At 42.1% G+C, this 15,990-nt stretch overlaps 1 protein-coding gene across 1 annotated transcript in view; it reads right to left on the bottom strand.

The window, feature by feature from the left end:
• The window catches only part of ZNF516 (zinc finger protein 516), a 102,751-nt gene that overhangs the window by 56,462 nt on the left and 30,299 nt on the right, over positions 1-15,990 (bottom strand). The window contains exon 2 of the mRNA XM_069778848.1: positions 361-2,391. Within this exon, the coding sequence (XP_069634949.1) occupies positions 361-2,266 (1,906 nt within the window). The 5' untranslated portion in view covers positions 2,267-2,391. The remainder of the gene's footprint in view (positions 1-360; positions 2,392-15,990) is intronic.

Raw genomic sequence — 15,990 nt, 5'->3', positions numbered from 1 at the left:
CCGAGATGTCCAGGGAAGACACTACCCTCCCCTATAGCATTCCTATGGGCAACTAAGATACTTCTCAGGTGTCCTCCACCGAAATACAAGTTTGCCTGCACCTTATGAAGACGTCCTCTGATCTCACTTTTATTACCTGCGCCAGAAACCATGCCGAGAGTCTCATAACATGAGACCCATAACATGAGTCGCCATGCCGAGAGAAGCAGCAGCGCTCAGTGGGCACGGGACCCCATCCACACCGACTTTAAACCTCTCGGGCGCTTTCACGCATCTCTCCCTTCCCTCATCGCCATGTCCCGCACTGGGAGACGCAGGGACCGGCGACAGCGAGCAAGGCAAGGCTGGGAGCCATCTTACCTAGCGAGGGGTTGGCCGCTCCCTCCTCCGAGCTCTCCTCGGCCCCCTCCTCCCCCAGGCCGGAGGTGACCGAGTCCTCCTGGGCAGACGCAGAGCCAGGGGTGCTGGGCCCGCTGACGGACCCCGAGTCCCCTTCCTCGCTGCTAGAGCCATAGCGGTCGGGCTGGGCAGCCATCCCACCCTCGCCGCAGCTTCTCCGCTCCCTGCGGTGCACCCGGGAGTGCAGGACCATTTGGTGGTAGGTGCGGAAGATCTTCCCGCACTCAAAGCACTCAGTGGACTTGTTCTGGGCGGCCCGCCGGCTCTGCCGTGAGGCAGGGCGGTAGTCCAGGTCCCCCTGGGCGAGTGGGCAGCTCTCCCCCGGCGGGGCGCCGCCGGTTTTCTCCGGGCGCCCGCCGGTGCAGCTCTTCTTCTTGGGGTTGCTGGAAGAGCTGGGTGAGTCCTGGTCTCGCTTGCGCTTCTCCTGGTTGACAAGGATATACTCTCTCTTATCCTTGTCGTAAGTCACGTCTGCATCCGCCAGGGCCTCGTCCCATCCCACATACTTCACATACTCTGAGGGCTCTACTACTTTTCCTTTGGTGGCCAGCTGCCAAGCTTGGTAGCTACTGACCGGATCCAGCTCGGCTACTCTTTTCCCAGGCTGTCCTCTTGTAACTCTATCCAGCCCTACAGATGGCCTTAGATTGAGACACTGCAAGAAAAACTGCTTTGTTACCGAGGAGCTTAGGCTCCCATCAATTAAGCCCTCGGCTTTATCCCCGGCGCTGCCCCGCTGCGCCCGGTAGTGAACAGCGTTATGCGCTTTCAGGCTTTCCATATTTGTAAACAGATTTCCACACTTGGTGCAAACTTCGTACAGAGAGAGGCCCGTCACAATCGTCTCCTCCTGTATCACGTCATTGATAGTGGCTATGAGCTCCAAATCATGTTTCGGTTTGTTTTTGCTCCCGGTCTTGGGGCCGTGCGACTTCATGTGGTTTTTGAGAAACCAGGGCTCTTTGAATCTCCTGCCACAAATGTGGCACCCGTGATCAAATGACCCCCTGTGCTTTTTCATGTGAGCTTTCAGGAACCAGGTTTGACTAAAGGCCTGGCCACAGACTTCACATGGAAACTCGCCCGCGCTCAGCTCGCTCTTGCAGTTCTCAGTGTAGGCCTCCCCATTTGGGACCTGAGCTGTTATATGGTCCTTCTCTATGTGGTTTAACAGCGTCTCCTCCCTCAGGGTCATGTAGCTACACAACCTGCACTTGAACGGTTTGTGGACCTGGTGCAGGTGCTGCTCCAAGTCCTTCTTCCTTTCAAATTTGTTTTTGCAGAAGGTGCACTGGTAAGAAGTCAGCTTGCCATCCTCCTCGGCTGGCGCCGCCTCCATGACCTCCTTCTTGCTGCTTCTCAACAAGATCTTGCTGCTATCTACCTGAGCCGTACCGTTCAAGATCCTGTTGCAGGCGGACGTACTTTTAGTGGGGCTGGTGCACCCGCCGAGGCCCTCCGAAACACCCATCTCCCCCAGCTGCGCCTCTCCCATCTCTGCCTCGTGCCCCTGACTTAAAGTGCCTGTTCTGTGACTACGGATGTGGATCTTCAGGTTGCCCTTTTGGGAAGCTCTGTGGTCACAGTAAGGGCACTTGTAGGGCTTCTCGCCCGTGTGCTTCCTCATGTGCTGCGACAAGGAGCTCTGAAAAGGGAAACTTTTACCGCAGATGCAGCAGCTGTGGCACATGGTCTTGTCAGCATCCACGTCATTCTTGCTTAGCTTGCCTGGGCTGGAGGATCTCCGTAACTCCATTTCTGCCTCTCTACTACGATCCATCTGCATTACTGCAACATCAGGTGAGCGGGGCAGGAGGACAAAAGCATGTCCAGCAGCAGAGGAGGGCTGGACCGCGTTTTCAATCATACGGTTCTGCAGAGAGATGTTTTATTGCTTCATTCTCAGGGCAATGTTTCTCCTTTCAGCTGCTCAAGAGAGTCCGAAGTGCCGATTTATTTCCGTGTGCTCTGTAAGCGGATGGCATAGATCACCTGAAACAAGAACAAAAATCACAAAAATGTAAAGAAATTGTGTAAGTAGATTCTTAAATATATTTAAACCTACTCATATTTTTAATTCAACAGTTTCCATCACTCGCCCCGCATTCAGAAACGTACTACACTACAATTTATTGCACCAAAAAGCAGCAGCTTTTCCTTTTGCTGATATTTTAGGCTTCAATGGCAAGCATCATTAATAAACAAGTAAAATCCAAAGAAGAGCAAACATTCATTCCCATACACTGACATCACAGTGCAAACTTTAAAAATATTTTTTGCTTTAAAACCAGGCAGAAGTGGCTAAAAATACACCTTAAATGAGGAAAACATTTCTTGAGGGGGTTATTACACTTTAAATCTGTGGCTTTACCATCATGTGTAATTTCATGTAAAATACTTACTTGCCAAAGATAAAAGGCTTTCCTAGAGACTTTAGCAAATACCATATTCCTGCTGGCAACTGCATTACTTCGCGTCTCAGACAGCTCTGCTGTGCTTGATGTGGCATGCACAGAGCAGGCGCAGAGGCTGAGGACGCTCAGTACTTTGATTAGAGAGAAAACAAGAATCCAGAGCCTGACAAAGCATTCAGGAAAACTAAAAGTTATTTCCTGATGGGCAATGAAGAAAAAAAAAAAACCACCTTAAAGTGTAATATTTAGTCTCAGTCTAACAAAGTAAACTGATAATGTGAGTAGGTATCAAATTATTTTAAAAGCGACTGATCTATGTCAACAAGACATACAGGAAACCACAGTACCACCCACCTCAATGAAACAGAATATTAACCATAAACAAACAAACAAAACAAGAGATGACTTTGATTAACAAAACAGACTAATAAAAGTTTAAAAGCTTTTGTATCTTGTCATGACTAAATACAAGGATCAATAGCTGCCCCAGCAATGCAAGATGCAACACACCAGCAGTTCTCCACCTTGTATACAGCAAAACCCAATGGTTAAGATCTCCATAGATTGTTTCTTTTCCAATTACCACACTGTAAAACAAAAATCTTCCCTCTTCCTACCTCATTAAGTACTACAAACACCACGACTAAGATCAAAGCATACTGTATTCTCTAATAAAGAGAACCAATCTATTACTACATTAAGAAAACATCAGCTTCTTAAAATTTAGCTAAAAATATGCAGAGCAATAACAAGACTATATAGTCACACATCCATCACTTGACATGTATGACTCACTAAATAAAGAGCTACAGATCTACAGTTGCAAATTTTAAGATTTCTCATTGTATTCACCTCTGAGTCTCTTCAATATGTAAATAAATCAATAGTCTAACCACATCACCAGCATGAGCCTAGCAAAAAGCAAGGTAAAACTGATGCAACGCTCATCTCAGTTACACACTATAGAATAACTTCATTATGTTTAAGTTAATCTAGCCTACTTATTTGCTACAAGATCGTTCATTTCTGGGTTTGATTTTCTGCATATTTAGTATCCATTCAGCCTGTCAAGAGTTATCCACAGCATCTACCCAAACTACCTTTTCCTCAGAGAGCTGACAGTAATATCTAAGAGACGCGCTATAAATGCAATTTCATTTCTTGAATGAAGCATTTTTATATTATGACTAATTTATTATGACAAAAAAAAAAAGAAAAAAATCACATCAGATCACAAACTTCAGAAGAGCAGGAAGTTTACAGACAAGAGTATCTAAATTAATTTCTAAAATTAGCCATTTAAAACCAAACTGAGGGGCAGCCTCAGAAGAAAATCCCTGGGTATGTAAAGAATGGCAGCCACTTGAAGTTGTGGCTGTACCAGAAGGTACGAACATGCCAAACAACAAATACAAATGCAGTTTCCACTGCATATTGATGGATGAAACACTTCAGAGTAACATCTCATTTATTTGACCCATAATCTAAATCTGCCAAGTAACAACCCATATTGCCTTATAATCAAAGACTTAACCTAAAACTCATTAAATCATAAAAAAAAACACCCGGGTACTTCTTGCATTTAACATGATAGCATACTTGAACAAGCAACAGCTTCTTCTGAAATGTTCTCCACTATTGTAGAAAAAAAGGATAGCAAGCTTTGGGACAGATTTTTCCAGGTATTTTATACAATGTTTTCTACATCCTGCATTTTCTACAGTTTATACCAGTGACAACACTGCCTATTGGTAGGCTGACTTTTAGACTAGCGACTTTTTTTTTTTTTTTTTTAATGTAGGTCCCATTTTAACTCAACTTTCTACAGTGTTTCCTGCCTGAAAGTTCAAAAGAGCTTTAACAGCCAAACTTGGACAAGAATGCTGTCTGTAGCAGTTCAGGCGCATATAAATCCAAAGCTTCAGAGTCCCTCTGTTTACATGGCCACAGCTTCCTTGTGCTTAGTCTTGACATATTTCAATTGAATTATTTATAACATTTTCATTAATGAAACTTAGTTATGAAAATGAGGATATGAAGAAAGCACTACTTCTAACAGGGCTTAGCCACTCACAGGAGATCCCCCTAGCCCTGTGTTAAATTAGGCCTGAGGGGGGGAAAAGTCAGAGTTAAAAAATTACCAAATTATTTCATTAGTCTAAAATACTTAATGGAAGTGTTATCATCTTCACCAAAATATTCTGAGAAAATTGTTTCAACTTCATTACTTTAGCTTGGCCAATGCACTGTAATTTATAACTTTAAAAGTTGAAATAACGTACTCCTAGATTTGAATTATTTGAATTCATACACATTTAAGACTCACCAAATTGAAAGTCTGATTTTCCACAGACAGAAGTTCCAGGGGGAGGAAGGGTGTTCACCCAATCTGAGTTTGCTTTACACAGTGTAAAGGTATGTGGAGGTCTCTCTTAGGCTTTGGTAAATCAACTGACACAAACATATACAAGCAACTTAGAACTCCCTCCTCAAATCATTTGAGCGCCACTTAGGAGTAACTCTTTCAGAGGGGCTCTTTGCAGAACAGCAAAGACAGTGTTCATTGGAAAGAAGCAACAAAAACAAAATAAAAATGATAACTTTGAAACAAGCTTCAATTCAGAAGACTGAACTTACAAAATGAGGAAAACACCACTTGTAAAGAATCCTACCAAGAGAAAATAACATTTTGGCTTAATAATTTCCACCTTAGCATTAATTATTAAACAATTATTCCAACATCAAAGATGGCACAAGGGATGGAAGATGTCAACTGGCAAATCAAACTACACCAATTACTCTTCTGCTGTGACTAAAATTTTGCCATAGCTATTTTTGTTTCTTTCTGGCTGATTGCAATGATAAAAATACGTCTATTTTGAAATAATTACAAATTTGAAAGTATTCTGAAATAATTCTCTTTCATCACACATGGAATGTGGCCACCTCCAGCCACCCTAAGGCTACTAAAAAAATGTTTCAACTCTCAGTAATTTCAGGTGGTAAGCAGTAACCTTTCATCACTTTAGTCCAAGTTCACCCTGCAGTTCCTTAGCACCAGCTTGTCACACAGAATCCATAGCAGTCACATCCAGTGTGCAGATTTCTTCCAGACTGTCACAGCACGGAGATCCCCACTAGCACAGAGGCAAGCCATAAGGAAAGGCAAGTGAATGTAAACTGTAAATTGATATGTAGTCTTTAAAAATATTTTGTGTGTTTTAATGGCATTGCAGCCTATGCCAAATGCCATACAACTCCTTGAGGGGGGGTTGATATCCTGTTGTAAGGGGCATATGAACTAGATTCACTTCATTTTGTTGAACTAGGGATCAGCAGTTCACATAAGCAGCTGCTGGCCAGTATTCAGGAGGCATTTTCAGCCCCTTTAAAATATACGGAGGCACTTAACATCACCACTGTTTACAGGCAGGTTTGGTATATAATGCAAGGTGGAAGAGAAACATGAACAAAGACCCAAAAACAGGAGGGGTGGTGTGCCAAGAAATGCCTTTGCTCAGCCAACTATTTTAGTTATAAAGCTTGTTGCTGCACCCATTGCCTCACAGAGTCTTTGCCTTGACTCACATGGGAATAAATACAAATAAACTTTTTTTTATCCCCACCACACCCCCAAAGGGAATATAAGCTTTCCTACAAGCTTAAACCAAGTATTTGTCAGAATCAACTCCATTTCAAACATTTAAGCATCAAAACTTCTCTGGTTTTAAAAACTAACTCGAACAGAAATCTTGGCTTGAGAGAAAACACATTTGGCCAAAGTGACGGGCTCTCACCAGGGAGCCCCAGCCCCTTTCCCAGCATCAGCCGTGGCTTCCCCAGCAAAGCTGTGGTAGCCCATCCTTGCCGGCAGCATGGCAGGTATGCCGGTGCATGGCTGCATCATCCTCACAACTTCTGCAAGACCCTCACGTAGTCTTGAAGGGAAGCATGCATAAAAACACAGGAGAACAGCACTTTAAATAAAACAGGAGCACTCTGAAGTACGTATTACTCTTCTCTTCATGCCACCTGCATGTTCTGAAAGAGGATCAGGTATGCTGTGAGGACTCCCTGTAGGGTGAGACAGACCCTCTTAAGGACCTTTTGTGCCTCTTGGAAAACAATTAATAAAAGAAAAATTGAAAATAAACAACACAAGAAAATTGAAAAATATAATGCAAGAGATACCACATTGAAAAAGTAATTGCAAATTCATTTCTTACATAGAAACATCCTGTGCAGTGCAGACTGAGAGGAAAACATACAAGAAAATTGTTCCTGTTCCAACATACATTCTTTTTTAACTTCTCTTCAATTAAACCTGACTTTAAAAATCATATTGCATGGGCTGTAGTGGCAAGAAGGGAAAACTCTTCAGTAAGTGATAAACAAGAACATACAATCTCAGAAGCTACACAGACCTATTCAAATAGCACACTGTATATTTTAAAACAAACTGCTTTCAGTTTGGGTGTATTTCAAGTCCCATCTGAAAGATAGACGCGCTGGAGAAATACCGCTTTTCTAATCTCCAAGAGGTTTGAATGTACACTGCAATCGCTCTACCGTGTTTCTCTGCCAAAAGCAACAATGACTTTAAAGAAAAAAAAAAAACAAAACACAACACTGTGAGGCGTGATCTTGTGGAAAAAATATCGTACTGAAATTCCTTCTAGATGATTAAATGATAGGACATAGCACATAAACATCTAGGTGAATTTGAGAAAGTTGTATCTTTCAAAGAACGGCAACCTGGAGAGCTTTCTCTCCTGGTTTGAGAAGGCTCAGGTTGCCCTGGAGCCAAACCAGACTTTGCTGTTCAGAGTAAAGAGGCCAGAAGAAAGCGAAGTGCAGGAAAAGAGTGGACGAAAGACAGAGAATGTTTTACAACTGCCTTGCCAGCCTTCACGCTCACTGAACCGCAGAGACCTTTCTCTCCCTCCTTGTCTTCTCCCCAGGCTGCAGAGACACCATCCTCCACACACGCCAGCCTCGCTCTACCTGCGCACCTTCCTCCTCCCGTTGTGAGGGGACATGGCTTTTTCTGAAAACCTGGATCCCATGGGGGTCCACCACCCTGACTAAAGGCTCAATACTGTCATCCTCATTTAGGCACCAGTCCTACTGAAATGCCTCTTATGGACCATGTCCCTAACCTATAGACCCTTTACTGCCTTGAGCTGATAGCATCCTTCAGACTGCACCAGAGGGTAGAAGAGCAAGCGTACCTTTAAATAGTAAGCCCATACTTAAATTTGCAGGAAATCCTGGCATTCTGCAACCTACAGACTAAACCTGCCATTAGGTAAAGGCAGCAGAGCTCTGAATTGGTTTTCTCAGAGTAATCCAAACCAACCCAGTAAAAACCTATCCAAAAATCCTAAGCCAGTTGTAGAAGACTGTCAAATTTTCAAACTTATTCAGTTATTAAAAGCGGCAATCTTGACAACAAACGTCCTGAAGTTTGTTTAATTCTGCCAAAACTGACACAGGACTGGAAAGGAAAAATAAAAAGCTCCTGGAAAAACAAACAAGGAATTTCTATTAGTCTATTTCCACTTAGGCTTTATAAAATCCTTTGGCAGCATTTTGCAATACTTTTTTGTTTAATTATTTTACATCAGCCTTCCCCTGCAGCTGGGGAAGCCCTTCCCATTTGAAGAGTTTTCTGTCTGAACCCCGAGATACTAGTTTGAGCTTCTCCAAATACATCACGTGTTTTTGTGTCTTTCTCCCTCCATGAGCTAATGACATTTTGCAGCAGGCTCCAGAGCAGCAGCCAGGGCTGCGAAAGCAGAGTCAAGCCTTCCTCAAGCGATGCCACACCCTTAGCAGGGGAAAGAATACACTGAAATAAAGATAAAAACACTAATGCTGAAAAAGCTGGAGGAAGGCAGTTGCAGCAAGGTGATCTCTCTCAAAACAAAGTCAGCAAAACCTCTGTAACCCAGATTTGTTTGTGGCTCCTCAAGAAGCAGTTCAGGAGCACGGGGCGGGGGGGGTTTGCTTTTGCGCTGCTGCGGAGTATGTTGAGAAACACAGAGCTGTCACCCACTCAGTACATACTTTGTGTTTTAGTATACTGTGCGTGTTTTGTCTTCTAGGAGACAAAGAAATGTACTTTATTAGTTACACTGTAGTATTCTAAGCAATGAATTGAAATATATCATTAACATCCAGGACAAGCTTTATCTTGCTACCGAAACAAAGGGACTATTCTTTGAACAAATTGAGGGGGAAAATCCCATAATGACAATGAAGAGTTCCTCTCCCTAAAAACTGCGATGCACGAGAGTAACAATTACGGGCTTATATTCTACAGACTGGGGTTGCGAATAGCTGCATGAAGCGATGCATTCACTATTGGGAGAGTAAGTACCATTGATGACAAGGCCTTGGGGCTTCTGCTATTCGCAGACCAATCAATAATCCATTATGAACAAACTACATTTCCCCTCTAATATGAAGAAATGAATAAAAGGGAACCAGTATCACTAGTACTTTCATGGAAAAAAACAACAATGCAGAAATCACAAAATGCCATCACAAGACTTAAAACTAGTGGTGATGTCTAACACTGACAGAACTACCCACAATAACCCTTTATTTTACAGCAGTTGCTGGAGACCACTACATTATAGTTTAAAAAAAAAAAAAAAAAAAAAGCTTATTTTAAAGGCAAGATTCTTTCAAAACTACTTATTCTGGCTGCAGGACAAAACAAAAAACCAACATTAATCTTTCAAGGTAAGGAGGAGAAAATGAACTAACTTCATCCAAGTATCTACCAGTTTTCTTCAAACTGTTTTCTAACATAATGTAAATAAGAACTTCCAATTAGAAATAACTGTCCAAATATGACTGGTCAACCATAACAAGACTTTATTGCAGCAGCTGTGTTTCTATCCAGACACAAGGCCCTGAAATTGTTGTTCTCCCATTGTCACTGTCACATGCTACAATACAATCAAGAGAGGATCCACTTAAATAGCAAAACCATAGCAAACCTGAGCATCCTCAGTCCAGTTCCTACCTAGACCTCTTAACACAGCACCAGAAGGTAGGAGAAAAGCTCTCCTTAAAAACTACCGATAAAGTATTTAAATTTAAAAAAAGAAAAAAAAAGTTACTGATTTTTTGATGGGTAACAGTAAATTAGATCCAAAGGAAACACTAAGACCAATATTATTAATGCATAAGGCAGTCTATGTCCTTTTCCTGAAATATAAAGGCTAGTAGTTAAAGTTGACCTCGCAGGGTGGGGGGCTGGGGGAATGAATACACAATGTGATTATTGATCAGCCCTAGGAAAGCCAAGAACTGCACTAGTGCAGATGTGATTTTTTTTTTTCCTAGGGTCATTAATGATATATGTTGGAAAGTCAAAAGCTCTTATTTTGACATGCTGTAATAGTGTCACTAATTCTGAACAGAAGTATGATCTCAGGTTCAAAAAAAAAAAATCTTTAAAAAGCAAACAAAAAAAGCCATCCATTTAACTTCAATTTAACAATAATGTTTTCCTATTTGGCCACACCCATCACATGAGTTACTTTAGTTTCTTCATATTCTCAAGTACTAAAAAGGAAAGTTGAAGAAACATCCACAGTTCTGATAGCATCATACCAAAAATATCTCATTTACAAATACAAGCAAAGTCACCTCAATACTGTATATTACCTCCTTATTCAAATCGAAGGCATTGATGTTGTCTATTCATGCATGTCTATGGAGCTGCACATATACATGCGCAGCACAGTATTTTCCCAGCATCCAACGGTGCTTTTATATTTAATGATCTTGTTAGGGCTTCCACTGCAAACCAATTTATACAGAGTTGTAACATGGCCATTTTAAATCTGCAGCGTGGGGGCTGATTTCAAACTGTAAGGGCAGGGTATTTTCCTGCTAATACGCTATTATGTTCTGCTCAGTTTGCATTTTAAAATGGGGAAAAAAGGTGTATGTTTTTATTTGCAGTGTCATGACAAGGAAATACTTAGTTTTATTATTTTTACATTATCTGCAGCAGAATCAGGACTGAATCATCAGCTGATATAAAATACTGGAGCGCAGTACATCACACACATATACACCCACCCCTTCTTGCTGCCTCTTTCATCTGCCCCGTCAATGCAAGCTACGCACAAACCACTTCCTCAGCTGCCATAAATGCACACAGTGCCATGAGATCAATGTGTGTCAAATGAGAAGCTATACCACTAGCTAAAACCGGAATGCCTTTGTGCTGTGTCCATCAAGACCTGAATGCAAGAAAAACATGAGCATAATTAAAAGTAAATATTTTGAACTGTTGATTTCCTACACCAGCAAGAGTTACACGAAGCAACATTGTCCTAAGTGCCCAAATTCCTCCCTGTCACAACTAACAATTACACCAGTGAGGAACGAACTTCAGTGCTTTAGTACATACACACAACGCTGTAATGGCTTGCCCATAGCAGACCTCAAATATAAAAAGCTGTATGTTTAATATCAAGCAAATTTACTAGCTACAGCTATGTGTTCAGCAGGTCAATGGAAGGTAAAGATTATTTCTACCGTTCGTTGCTATGAAATAAGCTGTGTGGAGAATTAAGAAATTCAAGGTAATAAATTCGCTTCTCTTATACCTAATATATTCTATTTCTCAAATTGGTACAGTAAAATCATTACCTTATAAATGCAAGTGTTGCCAAGCGTTAACCTGTTAACAGATTTAGAATTACAACACCGTTGTTTGATTAACTATTAAAGCCTTACTGTAATAAAAAATTATTTTTGAAGTAACACCAGCAAGTCGTTTGCTTACTTTTTCCCCACCACAGTATTATAAAGGAACTGTAAGGCACTGAAACAAGCTTTTAGGCTATACTTCCTTATCTCTTTTCAAACTCCCATTTTAAGAGAGTAAAAAGATTGTATTAAAAAAAGAGGGCTGGGGGGGAGACACAGGGAGAGAGAAAGGGCAGAGGGGAAAGGGAGAGGAACGGTGCCCTGATATAGAAGGAGGGATAATCATATGCAATAAGCCATAAAAGCATTCTGTTAAAAATTTACCTTCGGAGGTAGCACTGTTTAGCACTGAAAAGCAACACAAAACTCATGAAACATTTACCACCAAAACCTCATTTTCAGTTGTTGAGTTACTTTTATATACACACACACAAACACACAAATTATTTCACTAGAAGCTCTTGCAAAGCACAAAACAACATGGACAAGCTCTATTTTAGGAAGCCTTCTTAAACGTTTAAGAACTTAAGCAGGTAATTAAGACTTTCAATCGCAGTTTTTCCATTCTCTGCAACATTTCTGAATGTCAAGCATGCAGACTATGCCCAGGCCTGAGCGCAGACACTCTGCACTTCAGAGATCCCAAACCAGCCAAGCTGAAGCTCGCTCTGCACCAGCTGAGACTCAGCACTCGATGCGCTGCTTAAACCGCACGCAGCTTTGTCTCAGTGACACCAGCCCCAAACCAGCAGAGGACAGTGCTGAAGGCCAGGCTGTGGAGAGCCAGTGTCTCAGAAATACCTTCATTTCACCTTCTTTTGCTAAGGTACACAGCACCCCTGAAGATCACCTTATCCACAAGTGTAATTTGTGATGATGAGCTTATCTTACACTTGGTAAGACAGGTGATTGCTAGTAGTTTAAAAGAGGGGTTCCCAACTTTCTAAGTTCACCAGCAGTTTTAAAGATGAGATGTCTGCTGTTGCTTCACTACTCCATTAATTTGTTTTAGAGTTTTCTGTAGTTCTCATCATTAAAAGCTACTTCCACTACGTATGTGACAAATCCAACTGTGAAATGTACTCAATCTTGCACTAGCCCATCACTGTCAGCACAGAAAAACAAACAGATACAGCCAGTACAACAAAAGTGACATCACCATAAAGCATGAGTTGACCTACATAGTAGGGTAACTACTTTTTCCTCTTTTTATTTATTTACTTTTTTGAACACTTTTTAAACAATAGTCCTGTGTACCGAATGAATACAAAGCACAAGATGACTTTTTCTGGATTTCAAAGCTCCTAGCCAAGAGAAGAGACACTAAACCCAAAATCAAATTTTTCAGCTGTCAGAGTTGGTCCACCTTATTTTGGTATGAAGTGCTGAACTATCTCTGTGGAACATCACTGCAATGTATCATCCACAGAGACAAACAGATTCCATCCACTGCTTATAAATATTATTTCAAGGCACATTTTACCAACACTGTTAACTTTGCTCTCCTTACTGCACAATGCATGCTTCAGATTTTGGCAGGTCAGGACACTCTGGATATCACATGATAAACACTGACAACTCTGTTCAGAAATACCCCCCTGACATAAACAGGGAATGTACATACGTGTGCAACCCCTCCCCTTGCTATTTAATCAAAGACTTTTAAGTCTCTGGGCCAATCCCTCACCTACAGCGTACAAGTTGTTCCTCCAGAAATCCAAAGACAGAAGTTCACCCCAGTGCAGAAGATTATTCTGTGTTACACCCACCATGAAGAAGAAGGGCCTGGATGGACATCCATCCCCAAAACCATGCCTGAGCTGATTGCTGGCCTTGGGAAAAGGAAGGTAGAGCTAAGTGCAGAAAAACAGCAAAGGAACAAAACCCACCCCCTCTTAGAAACTCTTCTACAGCATCAGCACACAAATGCTGAGCAACTACTTCAAAACAAAACAAAAACAAGCTCTCTGAAATCATCACTCACAGGATAGCAAGCAAACAAGCCTGCAAGGAAGAAAACTCTGCTGCAGGGCTATTGCCGGTTTGTTTGTTTTCCATACGCTACAACTACAACTTGCAAAACAGATCTATCAACCGGTAAGACAAACGCAAATTACACAGACCAAGAACATGCACCTGTTTGCATCACCAAATACTACAGGTAAACGTCACTTCTCCCTTCAGAGGGATGCAGCTACGTACCCTATAGACACCAACACCCTCCCCTCTCACACGCTCCTCGCGACAGAGCGCTCGACACGCCGTCGCTGCTACATTCGCGTCACTCCACCTTCCTCCGCAGCGCACATCCCTGCCCGGCCACCCCGCTCCCGCAGCACTGACCTCCTTACTTCCACTCTCCCACCCGCCTCCATCACCGCCATGCCTCCGAGCCCCAGCTATCCGTGCACACCGCCGGCCTGTCAGGTCCCTTCTGGATCACCTGCAGGCAGCTGCCAGGTGCTCGGTCCCTTTCCCTGGCCATCACCACCCCGCCGTCGCAGTTTAAAGGCCACTTCTTTTCCCCACGCCTCCCTTTCCGTCCGCTCGCTCTTCAGCCCTGCCTTCTCGGCGCTCCCCAACGCTTCTGCTTCTTCCCAGAAGCACCTTCGCCTCCTTCTCTCTCTCTCAAACCTGTTTGGGCCCTTCGTGACTAATTCTTCCGTTTGGGCTCTCCCTCGCTTGCACGGCTTCAGTTCCCGCTCACTGGCTCCTTGTTTTCCCGGACATTTCAGCAGGAGCTCAAGTGCCTCCTCCTTGCCCCTCCTGTCCTCCTCCCTAGAAGATGCCCATTCTTCAGTCTTTTCTATCTTCAGCTCCTACAGAGTCATCTCCGGACACCAAGCTCATAATTTGTTCCCCTCTGGTCTATTCAAGTAACTGCTGCTAACAGCATAGTGCTCTCCCAAAAAATCAAAGGATGTCAACACCCAGGTCAAATGCCTCGCGTTAGGTTCAAGTGCCATTCTTCTTCTTCAAGGACCTCCACAGTTCCACCCTACTCTTTTGTGGGGGCAGTGATTCACACTCCCTAATGCATCTTTTGTATCAGTTTCCCACTTGCAACCTTGCGTTTCAACACTGCATTTAGAACTGGTTTTCCATTATTTTTTCATTCATTCTTAAAAGCATATTTTCCACAAATGACTCAAAACTATTTTCCAAAATGAAATCCATCACTCGGTTTTGTTGGGTTTTTCCCCCTAACGCATAATATGTGTAGTACATATTATTGCTATGTTCTAATTGGTATGTATATTCCTCAAGGCAGGGACTTGAGATCTTTTATACATGCTCTTTTATATACTTTTATATAGTGCCAAATGCTCTGACTTCAAATAATTTCTAAGAGCAAATTATCATTATAAAGTCAAGCTTCACCTTTTCAAAGAGTCAAAGTCCTTCTTTTCATCAGAGGCACAGCCAGAAGTTGAGAAACCAAGATTCTTTCCCATGAGTCCCAAAAGTAAACTAATCCCCTCTTCTGCCTACCCAGAGTTCATCTCTTAGTGAACCAAAAGGACCATCAGACAGTAAAGAAAGGAACAAAGCACAAATCACATGTCACTAACTTCTTATCTCTTTGCCCTTCTGAAACACAGGTTTCCAACCAATTTTATCCATTTACAGGATATTAAGAACAACAAGCAAGAAGCATAACAACAAATAAATTTCAAGTGCCACATGCCACCAAAGGAAACACTTCTCTCTCTCCATTTCTTCAATTCACAAGCAACTGGAAAAAAGTGGGCTATTCGGAACATCAAATCTAAGTATAAGATCCCTATTGGCGAGTCTCACTTAAGTGAGGTATTCTTACAGGGGTTAGTCTCTTTCTACACCTGGGACTATATGTCTGATTTAAAAATCTTTCCAAACTCACTTTCCTCCAGCACATGCATGCTGCTTTATATCACACATTTTACCGTTCTGCAAATACAAATACACTCCTTCACTCTTCAGGGCAATGCTGAAGCGAGTAGATTTTCCACCAGAGAAGCACAACGTAACTGTGACTCTTTAACTCCGAGAGCGGAATTTGAGCCACACTGCTAAGTCCTTAAACCTGTTACACAACAAATAAGCATGGATTACGGCGTGGCTGGTTCATTATGGGATGTTTTGTGATGCTATTCCTAACACACAAACACTGTTTGTCTTAGCCACATACAGAAAGACCAGTTTCCTATTTTTCATTACACATCTTTTTTATCACTTTCACTTTTCTGCATCTCACCCATTTATTACTCACCTACTCCCTATTTAATATACTTTTACACCGTAGAGAGTGCTAAATAATCATGATGTAACAGCACAGTATTATACTTGCTCTGTATATAAACGACTGCTTGCACTACAGTTACTTGACACTTCTTACTATCAAAACAAACCATTTATAACTATATATTATCTTTAGTACTCCATGGCTATTCCACCT

Source organism: Haliaeetus albicilla, chromosome 3 (genome assembly GCF_947461875.1).
Source record: "Haliaeetus albicilla chromosome 3, bHalAlb1.1, whole genome shotgun sequence".
Classification (NCBI taxonomy): domain Eukaryota; kingdom Metazoa; phylum Chordata; class Aves; order Accipitriformes; family Accipitridae; genus Haliaeetus; species Haliaeetus albicilla.
Note: the sequence above shows the minus strand (reverse complement) of the source record. Positions and strands in the feature narration are given on the sequence as shown.